At 35.8% G+C, this 22,403-nt stretch overlaps 1 protein-coding gene and 2 non-coding genes across 4 annotated transcripts; 2 read left to right on the forward strand and 1 right to left on the reverse strand.

Moving 5' to 3' along the window:
* Positions 1 to 6,623: 6,623 nt before the first annotated feature.
* On the forward strand, positions 6,624 to 6,696 carry Trnam-cau (transfer RNA methionine (anticodon CAU)). The gene has a single exon. It is a non-coding gene; the product is annotated as a tRNA-Met (tRNA).
* A 607-nt stretch (positions 6,697 to 7,303) lies between these two features.
* On the reverse strand, positions 7,304 to 7,375 carry Trnaw-cca (transfer RNA tryptophan (anticodon CCA)). Its single transcript has one exon. It is a non-coding gene; the product is annotated as a tRNA-Trp (tRNA).
* Positions 7,376 to 15,627: 8,252 nt separating this feature from the next.
* On the forward strand, positions 15,628 to 22,293 carry LOC109432159 (hydroxysteroid dehydrogenase-like protein 2). Of its 2 annotated transcripts, none has more exons than XM_019708477.3 (4): positions 15,628 to 15,836; positions 16,286 to 16,449; positions 21,082 to 21,295; positions 21,355 to 22,293. In XM_019708477.3, the coding sequence occupies exons 1-4, from the start codon at positions 15,823 to 15,825 to the stop codon at positions 22,208 to 22,210; spliced, it is 1,248 nt and encodes a 415-aa protein (XP_019564022.2). In that variant the 5' UTR covers positions 15,628 to 15,822; the 3' UTR covers positions 22,211 to 22,293. The 2 variants fall into 2 exon arrangements, with proteins under 2 accessions (XP_019564022.2, XP_019564024.2); XM_019708479.3 differs by lacking the exon at positions 15,628 to 15,836 and adding an exon at positions 15,914 to 16,143.
* Positions 22,294 to 22,403: the final 110 nt, after the last annotated feature.

Below are 22,403 nucleotides of genomic sequence, written 5' to 3' on the forward strand. Positions count from 1 at the left end.
GGACAACAAAAGTGCCGGCCAGATATTTCTTTAGGGTAAGGTGGGGTAAGTTGCCATTTTTCAAACTTTCATAATTTTTACAATGATAAACAGCCTCATCTGTTAGGCATTCAATGTGGTTACAGCAACTAAAAAATATTTGCTTGATACTTTAGCAGAAATATTCACGAAATTTATGCACTCTCTCGATTTTTAGCTGGTTCGTAGAACGTACGTGATGTAAAAGGCCGTCTGCCATGAGTCAAGATGCCACTTAAAGACGACATTCGAAAATGACGTCCACCATTTTCGAGCATTTCAGACCCCTTTCCCCCTCTGTTACGCTCTTTCGTATAGGGCACTGCACTGTTTTGATTTTGTATGGGATTTTGAAGTTTCGTGGCCTTGTTGTTTACAAAATTTCTGTAAGAGTGAAAGAGAAGGGGATAATTTCATGCACTGCCCTATACTGAATACATGGCATATCATACTTTTACAGACTCCTTCGCCTCCCAAATATTAAATGACCCTTAACATGGATAGCGTAGGCATCAACAACCATGCGCCTCCAATAGGCTGTCCCTATTTTTTTTTATGCGACCTTCCACTCTCCCCCACACCAAAAGACTCTGGAATCGAGCCTTCTGGTAGTGGACGCATCTAGATTCTCAGCAAACTGGCAACTGGCAAAATAAAACAAAAAAAACTAAATTATTGCTGAGAAATAAAAAATTTAAACAAAGAATAGCTTAACGGAATAGGGAGATTTTATGGAAGAAACAAATAACAATATTTGAAGGACGTGCTTACAGTGGACAGATAGTCCTTTTAAGTAAGCACTTGCGCACTAAAACTAATAATTAATTATTCTAAGCTACTTTATGACGGTTAATATTATTATTACAGCAAAAGCGTATGGATGTTATCTTTCAGATATCGCTTAATGTTGTTTTTAAAACTATAACGGCTGCTGATTTGCTGTAGATCACGCGGAAGATTGTTGAATTATTTTGCAAAAAATGGAAATGTTATAGCTTCATTGTTGAAAAATTGTCGTTTTAGCTAAGAAATAATCGTGTGAAAATTTGAAGTGCGTATCTGAAGTAGGTTGTCCCAAAATTGCACATGGTCAAAAAGCTTGGGGGCTCACCCTGCAAATGATAGCTAAGGGTGTTAGAAACAAACTTTTGTATGACGGCAACTTTCAGAAATGACGTTTAGAGGTCGCCCCGGTGAGGTTTTTGAAAAATGATCATTTTTCGTAATAAATTTCATACAAATATTTTTTACCGTACAAAAATTGGCAATACCCATTATTTTTATATTTTTCACAGCTTGATATGGATCCATACTTCTTGGAAAAAATAACACTAGTTTACAGCATTTTTGAACTCGGTAAGCTGATGTTCATTTTTGGTGTAGAATCATGCCCTGAGTTCGAAAACGCGAAGGAAAAAATTTACAGTAGAGCGGAAAATTTTTCGACTTTCCATAGAAGGTTGATGATTTGAAATCGATTTTTGTTCTATTTTTAAGCAACGTCGCTCACTTCAAACATCTCATTCTCTGTAATCAATGCTCCGATTGAGTTGAAATTTTTACTGTAACTCGCCTACATATGATATGTCAAATGATCGTCGAGAAAGAATTTTTAAATTGGTTTTTTCTTATTGAAAAAAATACATTTCTTCAAAAATTTTTGGGAATTTTGTTAAAATTCAAGGATATTGTCCCTAAAACACGCCAATATCTTGAATTTAATCAATCTGACGCAACACCTATATTCAGATGATCGAATGGTATTGTATTCAGCTTTCGATTTATGGAAAAAGATTTAAAATTGGTTGAACAAAACGCAATATATTTTAATTTTAGTAAATTACATATTTTTAAAAGTTGTAAAACTCGATATTGAGCTAAAACTCATAAACTGTTCTACTTAAAATTTTTTGAAGGTCGGTTTCGAAATCAGCACTAAATTGTGCTCCAAAAATTTTGGTCGTTGATAGAAGTTCACGACTTTCGTTTTATTTTGTAAACTAGTGTAATTAACAGCATGTTTTGCGGGTAACTTTTTGATACTGAATTTTTGAATTCTCTAAAATTTGTCATTTTTTTATATACTGTGCATTTTACCCATCATAAAAAGTATCTGAACCTAATGCAAATTTTAAACAATTTCCACAAAAAGATAGGAAATTTTATGAGGAAAAACTTTGCCGAAGACAGCATAGCGTTTTTTCTATCCGTTTTAGAGTTATTCACGATTTACTATTTGGTGAAATTTGAATATTTGGGTATTTTTCTAAAAATGTCACATAAGAACTTCTTAAAAACACATACAAAGTAAAAAATCACGTATGCTCAACAAGTTTTTGTCTTAATTGTGTTTAGGAATTATGGTGGCATCATTTATTGAATTTTTGTTCCCGTTGACAAATACATTTTCTTTGATACAGAAAGGTACCTACTAGCGAAAAACTTTATCATTTGGTACCCTTTTGAGATGCCTCAATAGGCCATGGCATTTTTAACGGTTATGTACTGACAATGGTTTATTCGAGCATAATACACAATCAAACGTCCGGCACATTTTGTTTACCATTTAGAAGGTGATACATTCCGCAAAACATGCCGATTTTGTTTTTCAATGATGTTGTTCAAATCGTTCAAAGACATGATTAAAACGTTCTAGTAGCCCCTATCAATTTGATCAACATATAGGGCAGTGCATGAAATTATCTCCTTCTCTTTCACTCTTACAGAAATTTTGTAAACAACAAGGCCACGAAACGTCAAAATTCCATACAAAATCAAAACAGTGCAGTGCCCTATAGGATGATAAAAATGACGTCACTTGTTTACGTCCAAAACTGTTGTTTACCAACAATAGCCTACCTTGTCTTATTGTATGCCGTGTATGTGTTATGGTAATCAAATTGTTCTGACCTTGGATTACATTTCGTTAACTCACTGGTTCATCCCATTTTCGGTGTTGATAAGATAGTTCAAGTCAGTAAGTGTAAAAAAGGCATGCTCTGCTTTTTAGAATGTCTTAAATTGGAGCTTTGTATCTAAAAATTGGTATTCTTACGTAAGATGTTCGTAATCGCGATTTAAATTTGGAATGGATTAACGTATTCGCCTTTATTCACTTTGCCACTGTTCCCAGGGCTGTTTCACTGGTCCAGGACTCATGCGTCCTTGTGTAGAAAAATGATTGAGAATATCGACAGGAAAGTAAGATAAACGCGAAAATATGGTTCAACATTTTGTGGAGAATATCTTTAAAAAATCAATAGGCTGTACGAAGCTTGTCAAGAGAGCTAGCTTTTTAAGAAATCTTTGCTAGTTAATTTCTATATGAAGGGATTGAATAACAAAAAATAAAAATCAATTAATGATGTCACTATAATTCCATAACACAATCAAGACAAAAACTTGTTGAGCATACGTGATTTTTTACTTTGTATGTGTTTTTAAGAAGTTCTTATGTGACATTTTTAGAAAAATACCTAAAAATTCAAATTTCATCAAATATTAAATCGTGAATAACTCTAAAACGGATAGAAAAAAACGCTATGCTGTCTTCGGCAAAGTTTTTCCTCATAAAATTTCCTATCTTTTTATGGAAATTGTTTAAAATTTGCATTAGGTTCAGATACTTTTTATGATGGATAAAATGCACAGTATATAAAAAAATGAAAAATTTTAGTAAATTCAAAAATTCAGTATCAAAAAGTTACCTGCAAAACATGTCGTTAATTATTTTTTCCTAGAAGTTTGGACCCATATCAAGCTTTAAAAATTTGCTATGAAACATAATTGGGTAACTCTCGCTGAGACCGTCCCACTATTTACACCATGTCTTCAAAAATGTTTAAGGTGGCGATTTTCTGAAAGTCCTCCCCAAAAAAGTAAGGAAAATGCATTTGGTTAATCAAATTGGTGGACCCCCCGTTAGTTAGAGCCACAAGCATTTTGGCGGACCCCTCAATTTTTGTCAATTGTTGGTTCATTTAAACCGTTATAACTCGAAAGTTTCGCCAGAAACCACTTAAAAACTATAAGTTGTTGAAAAGAGAGAAGATAGGGCTACTATTTACAGTTATAAAAAGTTGGGTGGGCCATATTGATTTTGGCCGCCATCTTGGATTTTTATACCAAAACTGTTTTTTCACCATGTTGGCAACCACCGATTTTCAAAATTTTTGCGTCAATCGAAAGCGGGGACATTTTTACACAACATATCAAAAATTTAGAGATGTATCTTTTTCCTATCAAAAGTTATCTGCACTTTTGTGAATCATGCCACTTTTGCGCTCTGGGCCAGGTGCCGATGGTTTACATAAATGCAGCGTTATTTCACAGTGTTTACGAACATTTATTCTAAATCTGAATCCACTAATGAAAAGTTGAAAGTTTCAGCTTTTCAAAACACCAAAATAGTTTAAAAAGCAATGCCCGCATCGTTGCGAAACAGTTAAAAATGAGAACGATTCTCCGATTTGCCCTAATTTTGCTGCAGGTGCGTTTGTGTATACAACCCGAGCAGGAATGAATAACTGACACATAACTGGAGCATACCAAAGTCAGGTATCATACCAAGACAAGGTATTGGTCGGTTATCCAGGTATTAAAAATAACTTATTTTGGTATTTTGCAGGTATTGATACAATACCTCAACGAGTTATTGGTTTGGTGTTGAGGACTGCCTGAGGTATTATTCAATTATGCAAAAATTGCTATTTGTATGGAAAAATCGCCGATTATTATTTAGGTATTGCCATACCTGATGTCATTATTCACGCGTTATGCACAGAATACACACCAGTTATTATTTTAGGTATTTTACCTCTTATGCAGGGCTACTTAATACCTCATTCAGGTTGTAGGTATTCGGTTTTCCATACCTGAGTTAGTTATTCTTCAGCTATTTTCTCCTGCTCGGGAAGCAGGCGCCAACTTTGATGCTGTTGCGTGTCATTGCTGGTGCGTATGGAAATGTATGGAGAAAACGTGTCATGATTTACAAAAGTGCAGATAACTTTTGATAGGAAAAAGATACATCTCTAAATTTTCGATATGTTGTGTAAAAATGTCCCAGCTTTCGATTGACACAAGAAATTTGAAAATCGGTGGTTGCCAACATGGTGAAAAAAATGTTTTGGTACATAAATTCAAGATGGCGGCCGAAATCAATATGGCCGACCAAACTTTTTATAACTGCAAAGAGTACCTCTATATTTTCTCTTTCCAACAACCTATAGTTTTTAAGTGGTTTCTGGCGAAACTTTTGAGTTAAAACGGTTTAAATGAGCCAACAATTGACCAAAATCGAGGGGTTCACCAAATTGCTTGTGGCTCTAACTAACGGGGGGTCCACCAATTTGATTAACCAAATGCATTTTCCTTACTTTTTTGGGGAGGACTTTCAGAAAATCGCCACCTTAAACATTTTTGAAGACATGGTGTAAATAGTGGGACGGTCTCAGCGAGAGTTACCCAATTTCAACAGATATTGCGGTGGTGCGAATGAAAAGCTCGTTCTTTCTACGGTCGTTAGTCCGGTCAGTTCAGTCCGGTTCGCCTCCAGGCGGTTTAGGTGTCGAATAGCCCCAACTCTGAACTTCCGGAATTAGCGGCTGCAAGAAGAGCTGCTGCGGGTGCGAGTATAAGCGCAACATCAAACTGTTTTGCATTTTGTTCATCGCTGTGACATTTGAACACTTTTTAATTCTACATGTGTCGAATAAGCGGGGTACGAATTAAAAAGTGTCCTATACTTGTCGTATATATTAAAACGTGTCGAACCAATAAGGTAAGACGGTACTAGATTTAGGATCTAATGCTGCGAGCACAATCGCGATAAGCATTTTTTGTTATTACGTTGTGAAAACGTCAACTTTCCACTGAGAAAAAGAACGCTAAAACGGTATATTTTTTCCATTAAAACAAAAGTGCAGAAAAGTACTACTTTTCAACACTTGAGAAGTAGCACTTTTTGGAACCTTTGCCAATAAACATTTTTCATTCATGCCCATTTGTGTAAGCAATAGTAGGATGAACTACATGCTTAATAAGGTTGATTGACCATGCTACAGATAATCTTCCATATAACGTACCCTCGATATATGTAGCAAATTCGATATAACGTATATTTTGCTTCAATATAATGAACAACATTGAAAATTAACATGTTTTTATAGTAATCTTCCAGATACACTATGAAATCAATGTTTTGTTCCAGAATTACCACAAATTGGGGAAAAAATAGAGTACAATGTTCGTTATATCGTAGCATAAAAAACTAAATTACTTTTTCGTGAAAACTCAATATTATTTTTTCATTATTAGTTTTGTAAATTTCAACGAAATTTTGTAACTTGTTGCATAAATAACTATATTTTATGAACACATTTAGTGGACATCAACTTTTTTCACAGCTCTGCTTATTGTTCTAGATTCAAATTCTTCGAAAACAGCATTAATACCTTCGTTAATAATTTTTGTAAAAATGATTAGTATTTGGCATATGGGGCCGTTTTACACATTTAACTGGTCACTTCACATAAAATGAATGCAATTCATTTGTGTTCATCTGCACTGGGCTTGGAATGGACAAATTGTTGCAAAACACGTAAGCCTCGATAGCGCAGTCGGTAGCGCGTAAGTCTCATAATCTTAAGGTCGTGAGTTCGATCCTCACTCGGGGCAGTACCCTTTTTTGTTTAGGATGCGTACGTAACGTAGTACACATGAAAACAAGAGTGCGTTTAGTAATTAAATTGAAAAAATATATATATATATATATATATATATGTACCAAAGAAAACACCAGCAACGTTAACGATGTGTCTTGCCAGATCTTTTCGATGTGCTATATTTAGCTTTTTTTTAAATTGTATACTTATTGTATAACGCTAATAATGAGGGTCCCCCTCATATAACCTTATAGTCTTTCGATTCATGTCAATAATTAGTTCATTAGACAACCGCACCTTTTCGATGTTCAAAAAAAAAAGAGATTGAAAAGGATTCGATAATTTCTGATTAGCAAAGCACTGCACTAAGGGCTGTCCAATAACTACGTAAGGGTTTATGAAGGAAGGGGGAGTTTGAAAAACCACGCGCCCTACAAATATATTTGGGCTTTCATGCAAAAAATCTTACAAGAGAGGGAGGGGGTGTAGGAAAAACGTGAAAATCCCCTTAATACGTAATAAATGGACAGCTCCCTAACGATATAGATAATACTCAACAAATAAATGTTTATTGCATTACTTTAGTTTTGGAATACTGGGAGTGACAAAAAGTTACTTATTGACCCCGACGTGATTTGAACACGCAACCTTCTGATCTGGAGTCAGACGCGCTACCGTTGCGCCACGGAGTCTTGTGAAGTGTTGTCTAGAAATTAACTTTAAGAATATTGAAGCCCTTACATGAAAGTATAAAATTTTAATGAAATTTTAGAACTGTATAATTGTTTCATACCTAATAAATTTTAAATATTTGAGAAAACTTTCTTTAGGAAATATGATTGATAGAAATTCTTATTCTTCATTTTAAATGAACTGCTCGACTATGTGTTCATCCTTATACTGTGACACGAATAAATGCTAAGACCTACATGTAGGTGAGAATACTTTGTTTTGTTGTAGTGTGCATAAGTTATACAGGGAGTAGACAAAATGATCGGAACATGAAGATTTTTAACTTTTAGGTATATAAGAAAACGTTCATCGAATTGCTTTCAAAAATTGCTTCAAACATTTTCAAACATCAACAGATCGTACCATCTTACGGTAAAATTGTATTCAGATGATCGAAAGACAATGTATATTCAGCTTCCTTTTCATGCAAAAAGATTAAAAACTGGTTGACTACATCGCAAGATATTTGAATTTTAGTAATTTTCATATTTTTATATACTGTAAAACTCTGTTTTTGGATAAAACTTAAAAATTACTCTACTTAAAAAAATTTCTTATGCGGTTTCGAAATCAGCACATAATTTATGCATCAAAAATGTTGGTCCTTGGTTGAAGTTTACGACTTTCGTTTTATATTGTAAACTACCCGAGCAGAGGAGAATATCAAATAAATTACTACGAAATCACATAACTTGTTTTTATATCTTGTTTTGTTATTATTTAATTATCAAGGCATAGCTTTTCCATAACAATTTTTGTTGGACCATCTCATTTAGTTATAATCAAGCTATTGATATACATTCACTCAATTACATTTTAATAACATGTTTTGTTGAAGTACAAGTTTTGATATTGTTGTACTATTGATCAACTTATCAACAGTAGCACAACAGTAACAAGTATTGAAATCAAAGCGACAATTCGATAATAATGATCTGTCCTTTTGTTTTGTTCCACTTTTGTAATCAGTTAGGAAGGAAATTTCCGAACGAATACTCTAAAAATTCCTTAAATAATGTTTGGGAAAACATTTGGAAGTTCTGGAGGAACCCTTCGATACCCTGGAGAAGTCTTTAAAAGAACTCCTGACGCAATCTTCTCAGAAATTCTAAAGTAATACTTCTGAGCAACTATTAGAATTCTTGGCAAAATCTTTTGAAGAACTCCAGGATAATTCTTCAGAAAAAACTCGTGGTGAAATTCTCAAAGAATTTTTTAGAGAAATCTCAAGATGACATTCGGGACAAATAATCACGGGGAATTCTGAAAAAATCCTTGAAGGGATTCTGTTCATAATTCTGAAAATCTGTGAATGATTTCGTGGAAGAACTCTTGGAGAAATTTCTGGAAGTAGTATTTTTCGATCATTTACAGTATTGTTACTCATGTTATTTGTGGGTTTGTGAGACAAAGTGAATAATTTTATATAATAAGTATCATAATTTACTTAGTTACAATTTTGATATAATAACAAATTTTGTTTTCCGATAATTATCAATAACAAATTAATATTAATATTTGTTATTGAAATATTTTCCAAATGCATTGTTATTAAGTTGTTATTGAAACTAACAAAACAAGTTATTAAAATGATTTTCAAGAACATTTTTTTATTATGATACTAGCTGTCCCGGCAAACTTTGTCTTGCCAAGCTGTGATGGTTTGACAACTGTTGAGGTCATAACGTCACCGCACTCTAGATTGGTTTCATTTCAATCGTGTTGATTTCCTTCCCGACTCCAGAAAATCAGTACTTTATCAATTTTCTTACTTTTCTAGTTGTTTTTCGTAACTTTTTGGACATATAAACACAGCCAACACGAATACGAACCGAACCGTGCAAGAGTCAAGCTGATCGGTTCATCCGTTCTTGAGTTTTGTTGCCTCAAAGGGACTTCAAACTCATTTTTATATATATAGATTTGTTATTTTGCCGCTTATGACATGACAGACAAGTTTATAACATAATCTGTTATGTTAATAACTTTAAAATAATCGATTCTATTATTCAGTTATTTTACCCAAATAACACAGGTTCTTATGCTGCTGTTATACCCTTCTGCTCGGGTAGTGTTATGAAAGGATTACAAATTAAGAACTGAGAGAATTTCTTAACCCGGGAGCCACAAAAGTTCAGCCTATTGGACGCAGTGGCTTAATTTCCCCAACAGGGGAGGAAAACAAAAACCGGGAGCAGTCACGTCGTGTAGGGGAACTGCGGCCATAATGCCATAATGGGGGAAAAATGCGCCACCCTTGTTTTAGGCAAACCACGCTATTTTTTATACTTTTTTCAACTGGAATCATTAAAATAAGAATGAAAATGCTTCTTAACATTTGAGTTTACATAGTTTTACCATAAAAGTTGAACAAAAACATTTTTATGGCTAGCTTTGGTGGTGTAGTGAAGAATATATCCGTCAACCTAGGATTCAAACGCCCCCGCTCACATCGGGTTACTTGTTATAAAATCTTACCACATTTGATGTTTGCATTTTGACTGCACACAGCAATACTATTAACAGGAAGGTGTTGTGCAAGTGGCGACGTTTACATCCAAGACTGTATTTCAGTTTATTTATTTTTCATTATGTATTGTTAAGATTACTCGCGTATACGGCTGAATCTCCTAATAAGCTCTGCCAGCCATTGAAATTTTTAGCTGCCTAGCATTCAACTCACCCGATTTGATTCTAGATTTCGGTGACTATACCTTCTTTACTTTTATATTTCCTAACTTAATAAATTATGTTTTCTTCGAAACACGTCCAGTCAATCAAGATGATCAATATTTTAAGTGTTTCATCTTCATTGATATTGGTCGTTTTTTTTTTTTAATAATCTTTATTAGTATTTCAATCAATTTTTACATTCTTCAACTTAATCTAGGTGTTCTGTGTATTATAACACACTATCATCCTAATTTGGTGAAATATATTTAAGCTATTATCAATACTAATTAATAACATATTACATTTCATTTGCTGTAGCAGTTAAGATTTTTTGCAGCCTTTATTTTTCACCTGCGTGTCAGAAATACATTTTTTTTAACTTATCCTAACCCTAACCTAACCTAAACTAATTATACAAAAAACTAATCGTAGCAATAGAAGACTGCAACGATTTTTGACGTAAGTTTGCAATGATTTTAGTTGACATCTGTTCCAATGTTTCAATATTAGAAATTTGATGCAACTCATTAGTGCTATACCAGGGAGGCAACTTCAGAATCATTTTCAAAATTTTATTTTGAATCCTCTGAAGTTGCTTCTTTCTGGTATTGCAACAGCTCGACCATATTGGGACAGCGTACAACATGGCCGGTCTGAAAATTTGTTTATAAATCAAAAATTTGTTTTTGCGACAAAGTTTTGATTTTCTATTAATAAGTGGGTATAAACACTTAATGTATTTATTGCACCTAGTTTGAATACTTTCTATGTGGTTTTTAAAAGTTAAGTTTTTATCTAGTAAGAGCCCTAGATATTTAACTTCGTCCGACCAATTTATTGGGGTTCCCCTCATAGTGACAACATGTCTACTTGCGGGTTTCAAATAAAGAGCTCTTGGCTTATGTGGGAATATTATAAGTTGAGTTTTAGAAGCATTTGGAGAAATCTTCCATTTTTGCAAATAAGAAGAAAAAATATCTAAACTTTTTTGCAATCTACTACAAATGACACGCAAACTTCGCCCCTTGGCTGAGATACCTGTGTCATCTGCAATTAACGATTTTTGACATCCCTGTGGCAAATCAGGTAAGTCGGCGGTAAACATATTGTATAAGATTGGTCCCAGTATGCTGCCTTGTGGAACACCAGCTCTTACAGGTAATCTATCTGACTTGGAATTTTGATAGTTTACCTGAAGTGTTCGATCTGATAAATAGTTTTAAATAATTTCAATAATATATATGTATAGTGGAAAATTAAAATTTTTCAATTTTACGATCAAGCCTTCGTGCTAAACACTATCGAATGCTTTTTCTATGTCAAGAAGTGCTACGCCAGTGGAGTAACCTTCAGATGTATTGGAACGAATGAAATTCGTTACCCGTAAAACTTGATGAGTAGTCGAATGTCCATGGCGGAATCCGAACTGCTCATTGGCAAAATGCAGTGTAGAATTAGCATCTAAGTTAAAATACACAAAAATAAAAACAAAAAAAAAATCATTGGCGAAAATAGAATTTTCATCAATTTAAAATAAGCTTTTCAAAAAGTTTACTGATAGATGACAGTAAGCTGATTGGACGATAACTAGAAGCTTCGGCAGGATTTTTGTCAGGCTTCAAAATTGGAACAACTTTAGCATTTTTCCATTTTTCAGGAAAATATGCTAACTGAAAACATTTGTTAAATATATTAACTAAAAATGATAAGCAACTTTCTGGAAGTTTTTTGATGAGAATATAGAAAATTCCGTCATCACCCGGAGCTTTCATATTCTTAAACTTCTTTATAATAGATCTCACTTCGTCCAAATCAGTGCCCAATGAATTGTCGAAAATCTTCTCATGATTGAGAATATTTTCGAATTCGCGGGCAACCTGATGTTCTATTGGACTAGTGAGACCTATACTGAAATTATGCGCTCTTCCAAACTGTTTGGCATGTTTTTGTGCTTTTTCAGAATAAGTCAATAATAATTTTTTGTACTAGTCGAGTCAAGTACAAGACACTGAAGACGACCTTACAGTTGAGGTCGAAATACGTATCTGTCAAAGGATGCAAATTCTTAGTGGAATTCAAAGGAACAGTACTTAACGCGATTTTCTTTTTATTTGCAGATATTCCCCTAACACGCCCAGGTTAATCATCAACAATAATATTTTGTTATCCTCTTTCAGCGCAGGAATAGGCTTCTGAGGCTTTTTCAAAATTTTTGTCAATTTCCAAAACGACTTAGAGCCGGGGTTTAATTGAGAAACTTTATTTGCAAAATTTTTGTTTCTCAATTCGATGAAACGTTTTTTAATTTCCTTCTGCAGATCCTGCCAGATTACTTTCAAAGCAGGATCTCGAATTCGTTGGAATTGTTTTCTTCTCACGTTTTTAAGACGGATCAGAACTTTCAGATCGTCGTCAATAATAACTGAGTCGAATTTGACTTGATGGTATTGATGCGCTTCTAGCTTCGACTAAGGACTGTATCAGAAATTAACTATAAACGTTCAAAATACTCTATCTCGAAGCACGGTTGGTCTTTTCATTCCGGTTCTTCTATGAAATCTTCACAATATAGTTAAGTTTAGAACAGCTTGAAGAAATTTGGAAAAATTTTAGTATTATTGAAAATATGGTTCTATGAGTATACCAACCAAAATAACAATCTGCACAAACTATATATTTTTTTAATTTTTTTAACGTTTCAATAATTTGTAGCGACAAAAATTTGTACGAGAAAAAATCTGGAAAATAATGATTATAACTAGCAGTTATGTACACATTACATATCACTCAATACTGACTTTTAAAATTCTTATTTTGGATAGAAAAACCTCCAACATTTAGAATATGGTCTATTCCAAAAAACACCTAGTTTTTGGTCGAACTTTGACGCTCTGTTTTAAATATCTTCAGAGGTTATAAAATTCCGTTCTTTGGTTAAACTACTTCTTCAATAGATTAAAATACATACCCAATTGAAAAAATGCATATTTTCAACTTTATGTATTTTTTATTTGCGTAATCGTTCTTTGAAGACGCATAAAAGAAAGAGTTCCTCGAAAAATGGCCTTTTTTCAATTTTAAGAAATGCCCTAAACTGCGGAAGGAATTTTTCTTCATAAAAATAATTTTCTCATATCATGAGCATTCTGGAAAAGAATATATTTGCACAAAAATAAGAGAAAAAATAGAATATTTTCCCACAGTTTTCGCAATTTCAAAATTTTAGGAGGTGTCCAAAATTTTAAAAACATATATGCAATCTTTGAGACAAAAATCCAAGCTAGATGATTATTATTTGAAAATTTGAACTGCCATTCTTTATTCAAAAGATTTATATAGTATCTCCAAAAACAAAGTTATGTCTATTTCGAACAGATTATTTTTTAGGCAATTGTGAACGTTTATAGTTAATTTCCGATACAGTCCTTATAGTACTAGTCAAAGTTTCGAGGGCATTGTCAATATCAACATGTGTTTCCATTGAAACATCAACAGATGTTGCTATCGATGAATGTTTTATATGTATCCCAGTTAGCTCTGTGATGCTGATGGGATTAAAAATCGCTTCATGGGAAATTTGGAATGTTACAGGAACATGGTCAGAATCAAAGTCAGCATGAGTAACCATTTGGCTACAATGCTGACTTGAGTCAGTTAAGACCAAATCAATTGTTGAGGGATTTCTAGCAGAAGAAAAACAAGTGGGGCTATCGGGATATTGAATTGAAAAATATCCTGAAGAGCACTCATCAAATAAAATCCTGCTGTTTGAATTGGACTGAAGATTATTCCACGAACGGTGTTTCGCATTGAAATCACCAATTATGAAACATTTGGACCTGTTGCGAGTTAATTTTCGCAAATCAGATTTAAGAAACTCTATTTGATGGCCAGTGCATTGAAAAGGCAAGTAGGCCGCACTGAAAGTATGTTTACCAAAGTTTGTATCAACAGAAACACCCAAAGTTTCAAAAACTTTGGTTTCAAATGATGAAAAAATTTGGTGCTTGATGCGCCTGTCAACGATGATAGCAACTCCACCACATGCTCCATCTAGGCGATCATTTCTATAAATAGAATAGTTTGGGTTTCGTTCGATTGAAGACCCAGGTTTTAAAAAAGTTTCAGTAATAACTGCAATATGCACATTATTGACTGTTAAAAAATGGAATAGCTCATCCTCTTTGCCATTTAGAGAACGAGCATTCCAATTTAAAATGTTCAAAAATTTAATTGGATCCATTACCAAAACGTAATCCAATTACAATTTTATTTGTAAATTTAACTCCAACTTGGATTGCTTCAGCCATAGTTTGAGTTTTGAACATTGCATCAATCATTTATTGCAATTGTTCAGATAAAAAGTCAAAATCGGAAGCAGACATGCCTGAATCACGTGTATTATCCGAATTTGATGTTTGGTGATAGGATTGGTCGGTTGTAACTGTACTGAACGGCCTCGATTTGAATTTGGTTGAAAATAATATCTAGCAACTCTTCGAAGGCGACCGTTTGTAAGCATCCAGACTAATGTAGATTTCTTGATGAAGAAGATTTTACCGGCACTGTCCCTTATTTTGAATGTGTGCTTCTTTGTTTTGCTACTTTTCAAATTCAAATTTGTTGTTCATATTAGGGATACTTGCATCATATGTTTTGCTCTCGTCGTCTTCCTTAAGTTCAAACGCGTCTTCATCCGTTGCGGTGGAGTCCAATATCATTGATACTTTCGACGGTTCCATCCCATCTACACCATAATTATTGTTGAGATCATCCCATCCACAACTTCAGCATGTACGAATTAGATAAACAATAATTTATACCAATTTGTTGTAATTTTATTGATGCGGATTGTAGCGCTTCTTCTATTCTGTTGAAGATTTCTTCGTCGGAAGGCAACTCGAAAACTTTCGTTTATTTCAATTCCCTGTGATCAATTGTAGGGAACATAGCTTCATTTGAACTCGACAAAGTCCTCTCGGAACTCTTTCAGAGTAAAATTAACCTACGTGTGCTGCAAGAGTGTCATTCACTGCATACTTATAATTAGTTATCCCTGTGCATCATAAATGATAGAACATTATTATTATTATTATTATTAATATAATAAATTCATTATTATTAATATAATAAATTCAGCTTTACGCGTCGATCAATATTTCAGTTGACGATTCGATTTCAGATTTTTCTTTGCTTGTACATATAGTCCAAAATATTTGATTGTTTGTTCAGTGAAGTTTACGGATATTTAATACTACTTACCTACTTACATACCGTAGCTATTCGAAATTTGTGTTTGAATAAAATGTTAGCTGCATTTAAGAACTCGTAAGAAGCGACTCTGTTGAGTATGGGTCACAAGTTACAGTACGTTATGCAGCAGTAAATATAATTTCTTCGATACATGATGAACACCGAATACACATGTACAAGATGAACTAAGCCGGTATCACACACCAATAATGGACAGCATACCAACACAACATTCACGATTGAAATCGAAGCTCTGAACTTTGTACCTGAGGCCTAAATTGAAGAGGATCTTCCTCACATAGCGAGCGCAGTAGTGAGGCAGACAACGTAACGCAAATCAGTATCGTACTGACTGCTAGTGTGAGATAACTGAGTAGTCTTGTGTTGTGTCTCGTGAAAGTGTCACCTTACTCGAAATAAGTTGCATTTTTTCGTTAAAATTAGTTAGATTGTTGTTTGTTTTAATTTATTTATCTTCAAAATGATTAACACTGGGTAAGTGGAAGAATTAGGCACATACAATTTGTCCTTTACTATCATTCAAAATGTTAAGCTTCAATGAGTGAGCGAGCAACTTTTAATCTATTCGCATATCAGCGATGATAATAATACATAGCTCGGCGACGATAGATTGTACTTTGAGTATTTGTTTTCGAGTCTAAAGTTCAGTTCTGGTCCATTGAATAATATTGTTCAGTTATAACGAGGGATTTCGCGAAGAAAGTTGCTCACTCGCGTTCAGCTTGACACGTCATTCATCTCTACTAGCAGGTTCACCGTAAATAAACATGAAGAATACGGGGTGCGTTTTGTTGGTTGGTTGGTCATCACATGCCGATGAATATGTTATGACACCGAAACCGGTTATGGTTTGAAGAACCTTCGTATAATTTTGCAGAAAATATATAGTTTTTTTAAATATCATTGTTTTATTATCATTCTAGAAAATTAGCCGGTCGTACTATCTTCATAACTGGTGCATCGCGCGGCATCGGCAAGGCTATCGCTCTAAAAGCAGCCCAGGATGGTGCCAATATCGTTGTGGCAGCGAAGACTGCTGAACCTCATCCCAAATTACCTGGAACGATCTACACTGCCGCCGCTGAAAGTAAGTATGGTATTATAGACTTTTGTTGTCGTAGTTTCTGGTGAAACGTGAAATGGATCAGTTACTTGAAATTAATCGACTCGAGATCCAGTTTCAAGCGTCAAATATGATACATCTATCAATCTATCTATCTATTTAAATAAAAATGGAATGGTGTTTGTATGTCACGAATATGCTCGGGAACGGGTCAATAGAACGACATGATTCTTTCACTGTTGCATTCCGCCAGGGCTCCGACGTGTTCGTACGAAAAAATAATTGAAAAATGTGTTCGGGAAGGCAATAAAAAACGGGAAATTCTGAAATTCCGTTTTGAGCGGCACTTTTCTATGGAGCTGGATGTCAAAAAACATAGTAGGCAGGCAGAACGACGTTTGCCGGGACAGCTAGTACCAAATACTAAAAACACTATGTTATAAATAACCATCAGTCGGTTAAAAAAAATCCTTGCGAAATCTAAGGATTTCCGAGTGAACGTACTTCGTTTGTCAAATGGCGATCTGACTTCCTCTGATGAGGAAGTTCTGGAATGCTTATTCAGCACACACTTCCCTGGATGTGTGGATATTACATCTTCGGATACACCTGATGTCTTTTTTTTGTAGTTACGATTCCCTGGCTTCGTCTCGGAGTATTGTAACTATAGAATCGATTGAGTGGACATTTAATAGCTTTGCTACTTTCAAATCTCCTGGGGCAGATATGATTTATCCTATTTTGCTTCAGAAGGGATTTGATCATTTTAAACATGTTTAGAAAAACAAAATACTTGTTTGCAGTTTTGCTACAGAGTATTCCCAATTACTGTGAAGTTTATTCGAAAGTGGGTCGTGCGTCGTATAAAGAAGCAAAGAGTTTCTCAGACCTATCAGTTTGACCTCTTTTCTTCTGAAATGCTTAGAACGCATTGTGGATCATCACATCCGCGATGTTCATCTGGCCAACGTGCCTCTTCATGTGAATCTGATAAGTCCACTATGACTCTTTTACACAAGGTTGTTTACGATATCGAGAAAGCATTCGCTCAAAAGCAATCTTGATTGGGTGTTTTCTTAGATATCGAGGGTGCCTCTGACAATGTGCCTTTCGATGCCATCTTGGAAGCTGCACGGAGTTATGGTAAATCTTCAATGATTTCCAATTGGATTCATCAAATGCTCAAAAACCGATATCTCTTCCCGACATTGCGTCTAGCAGGAATTAGGAAATTGAGTGTTTGTGGATGCCCCCAAGGGGGAGTCTTATCACCGCTTTTGTGGAATCTCGTAGCAGATACGCTATTGAGGCAACTCAATAATAGCGGTTTTCCTACTTATGGTTTTGCCCAAGGTTGCAACCATTCATTTGCAAAAATTTACATTCATTTGCTATTATCTCAGTTCAGAAGCATGCTATCGAAAAACAATGTATGGATGAATTTAACCTTGTAGTTTTATCTGAAAGTTTGCCGAATAACATTGGGGTCGCAAAAGTATACCAAAGTCGTGAGCGAGCTGTGAAGGCAACTTTCCACAGCGTGAATGAAATTTATATTCACCGCGTGGAGAGTTGCCTTCACAGCTCGCTCACGACTGTGGTATACGTTTGCGACCCCAATGTTATTCGGCAAACTTTCAGATAAAACTACAATGTTAAATTCATCCATACATTGTTTTTCGATAGCATGCTTCTGAACTGAGATAATAACAAATGAATGTAAATTTTTGCAAATGAATGGTCGCAACCTTGGTTTTGCCGATGACTACCTATCATTGTTAGTTGGTATGTGTATCACCACCCTTTTCGACCTGATGCAAAGCGCCCTTTAGGTAGTAGAACAGGTCTGATCAGGTCTGATGCATACCAAATACTAAAAACACTATGTTATAAATAACCATCATTCGTCACGGATGCTACCGAATGAAATTTAACAGAAAATATGCTCTATATTTCTTTGTAAAGTTACCGTTATAGCATTTTGGACAATTTATTATCTTATTCTAGATTTGCCCGCAGTTTTTTAGGCACAGTACAGACGTAAGTACAGACCTTGCAGAGAACGGAGAATGTCTGTACTTGCATTCCTCTCTTCTAATTGGAATTGCTTAAGCACATACTAAATCGGCGGATTGTCACATTTCATAAGAGTATTCCACTTAGATTGTCAACCTTCAATGTCGTTTGACGTTCACAGCAGACTACTGTCCACGTTTTCAAGTACGGATCACATTTCTGTCGAAAAAATGGGCGCATGAATCCTTCTTCATTTGAATTCTTATTCTCAGCTCCAAGGGTGTTTTCGATCACCTGGCAATCAACGATCCTGCAGCTCTGCGTCCAATTTCATAATATTTTGTAACGTAACCCAGGTAACCACTAAGCATTTCAATAAGCCGTACAGTAGACCGCATTAAGCATTTGAACTGCTTGCTGCCCTATATAAGCAGTTCGAATGCATAGCTGCCTTGAATTAGCATAACCTGTGCTGCTCAAAAGCTTTTGGCTGTTAGTTAGCATTTCAACTGCTTGAGATGTTTTCGCTTGGGAGCATTCAGAATGCTTATTAACTGCTATTCAAATGCCAAGAGCGAAGAGTATAGGAGACATGTTATGTGTTTGACAGCGCACACTGTCTCTCTCTTACTGAGTCTATGTCTCTGTTGTCAAATTTGTACATGATGCATCTGCATTGCTTCTTCGTTTTTCCCTTACTCATCCAAAAGCTCATCACCAAACATTGCTGCAGCTTGTTTGGATTAGGAAATTGGAACATGGCCATCGAAAAACTACCATTTCTTATTCCGTCGGAAAATATTTGCAGAATCAGTGGATGCTTTGGCGGATTATAAGATTATTTGGAAGAGGGAAACAGATGCTGCAGATCGAAGTGGGAACGAAAATGCTTTATACGTTATGGAATATCTCTTTGAAAACAAGTTTTAGCTGTCGGAACTGAAGCTGGCTTCCAACCATTCTTTAAATTGAGAATAAAATCAACGCACGCCAGCGGAGCTGCTGTAGCACATCCTGGAGCGTGCTGCAGAACCTGAGCAGCAAACATGATTCAGTAGTCTTCGGATCGTAAGTTCAAATCCCAAAAACAACTAAAACATGCAAAAAATACCACCTTACATCAGCTGGGATGTGCAAAGACGAGGAAGCGGGAATGTTGAGAGAGCGAGCTGCAGACGTAAAACTATTTTTGTTTTGTTTTGATCGACGAGGCGTTACGCTTCTTTGACATTTTGGTACGACGTTCCTGAAGGTGCAGCACTGAGACAGCCCGTTATTTTGCCAAAACCTGCTGTTGGGTAGCACCATAGGCGCATATACGATCAATAAGCATTAAACGCCTTGTCGTAAAGACTACTATAATGCTGAATAGATGCTATTTTAAATGCTTGCTGGTTACTTGGGAATCCATGCTAGTATTCAAAGACTGTAGGCATTTCTTCCTAAGCTCTAAAAATGCTTCATGTCTTTGGGTGGTAGACATGCCAACGCAACAACCTTTTTGTAAAATGAAAAATGATGTTGAAGACTGCGTTTGGAGTCCAACTTGCTTCAATTTTTAAACATGTTTTGGTTCAAGTGAAACAGCCTCCATGAAGGGCAGCATCAGCAAAAACCTTTTAAAGTGAAGATATGACGAAGCCACACCTAAAATTTTTAAGAGCACACATCTGAAAAAACCCAATTTCGGTTTGCGTTGAAAAGTTGATCGATGAATTACCCGCGGGTGGTGACCAATCGATCAACTTTTCAACGTAAACTGACATTCAGTTCATCAGATTTGTGCTCTTGAAAATTCTATATGTGGCTTCGTCATAATCTTAACAGCGTTTATGAAAGCCAACTCAAAATCAATTAATATGATGTCTGGATCAAGATGTCAGTTTAGTTTGTCAGCAAAAGTAAATACTAAAAGCCCATTTCTGAAGGTGCTTTCATTTTTTAAACAAAATATTCATTAGTCGCACGTAATGTTGAGCGGCATTATCACCAATATCTCATGAATTGAAAATATCTAGGTGTAGTGCTTCGGTGCCATCGAGAGTGTGCCGCCCATAATCCACAGTTTTGCCATGGCCAAGACTTTGATATGTGCGAATGTTGTGAACAGCAGAATCCGACCGTTTTTAGTTACACCCTTTGCAAGATTCGGCAGCATCCGGAATTTTTTATTTCTCGCAGTCCCATGTCGTGTCTATGAAAAGTTAGGTACAGCATTATGGACATTTTTGTGAGAGAAAAAAAAGTTGCCTATCCCAAACATTTTGGCCATCCCCTGTATCTTATCTCCCAAGGACGTGGTTGGCTTTATAAAGCTAGTCTCACCAAAATGGGGGAATCACATACTGTAACTCAGGATCTCTATTCATCAATAATAGATGGTCTTGAGCTCAGTCGATACCAAGGTATCTCAGTGGCAAACATGTTAGATAACTTATGTATCTCACAGCCAAAGGGTATATAACAATAGTTCTAAAATCTGGACGCAGTGATCTTCACCCGATAAACGAGAGATGTAAATCTGTTGGTCCATTTCTGAGCCAAACCTGACCAAACTGTACCATACAAACACCATTTGATCTGTTATTCCCATAACTTAGAAACCTGAAAAAATATACATTTCGATGATTATAATTTCAGTTGAAGCTGCCGGAGGAAAAGCCCTGCCATGTGTGGTCGATGTTCGTGACGAGAACGCAGTACGGACCGCCGTGAAGAATGCGGTGGAGAAATTCGGTGGCATCGACATTCTGGTCAATAATGCCAGCGCGATTTCGCTGACTCCTACCGAGCAGACCGACATGAAGCGATATGATTTGATGCACAATATCAACACTCGTGGAACATTTTTGGTGTAAGTTTTCTTTAAGTGTTTGATTTTAACTCACGTCTAAAATCTTCTCTATCCAACAGTTCCAAGGAATGCATTCCATACCTGAAGAAAAGCAACCATGCTCACATACTGAACATTTCTCCCCCGCTGAATCTGAACCCGCATTGGTTCAGCAATCACGTGGCGTATACAATGGCAAAATACGGCATGTCGATGTGCGTTCTGGGCATGGCCCAGGAGTTCAAAAAGGATAACATTGCGGTGAATGCCTTGTGGCCTCGCACTGCTATCTACACTGCGGCGATGGAAATGCTCACCGGCAAGGAGAGTGACCAATTCTCCCGTAAGCCGGAAATCATGAGCGATGCTGCGTACGCCGTGCTTTGCAAGGAACCTAAAAACTGCACGGGAAATTTCCTAATCGATGACGAAGTCCTGCAAGCCGCTGGTATCACTGATATGAAGCAGTACGCTTGTGTTCCGGAGAATGTCGACAAGTTGATGCCTGATTTCTTCCTGGATGTGGCACCGGAGAAATTGGTGGAGTTCGCAGCTGAGGGAAGTCATGCGGCTTCTTTGAAGAAGGCTGCCGCTCCAGCTGGTAAAATTGAAGGTCTATTCCAGAAAATCGAGTCCCTCTTGAGCGATGAAATTGTTAAGAAGACTGGAGCCGTGTTTGAGTTTAACGTTAAGGGTGAAGAGGCAGGTTTGTGGTTTGCCGATTTGAAGAATGGAACCGGAAAGGTAGGAAAGGGAAAATCACCGGTGACTGCTGATGCCACTCTTACCATGGATTCGAAACACTTCTTCGATATGTTCAGCGGAAAACTGAAGCCAGCTAGTGCATTCATGACGGGAAAGCTGAAGATTTCCGGTGATTTGCAGAAGGCGATGAAGCTTGAAAAGTTGATGGGCGGACTAAAATCAAAGTTGTAAAGTATTTATGTTTTTGATAGGCTTATAGGTTTCTGCAATACATTTTATAAATGAATAAAATATTTGATTTATTTTGTAATAAACATATCTTTCACTCAAATATCCGAATTGTTACATAAAAAGTTGGCTACCTAGGCAAATTTTGACAAAGTTAAATAGCTAGACGACCCTACCCAAGTAACATTTTCAGTTT

Source organism: Aedes albopictus, chromosome 1 (genome assembly GCF_035046485.1).
Source record: "Aedes albopictus strain Foshan chromosome 1, AalbF5, whole genome shotgun sequence".
NCBI classification, from domain to species: Eukaryota; Metazoa; Arthropoda; class Insecta; order Diptera; family Culicidae; genus Aedes; species Aedes albopictus.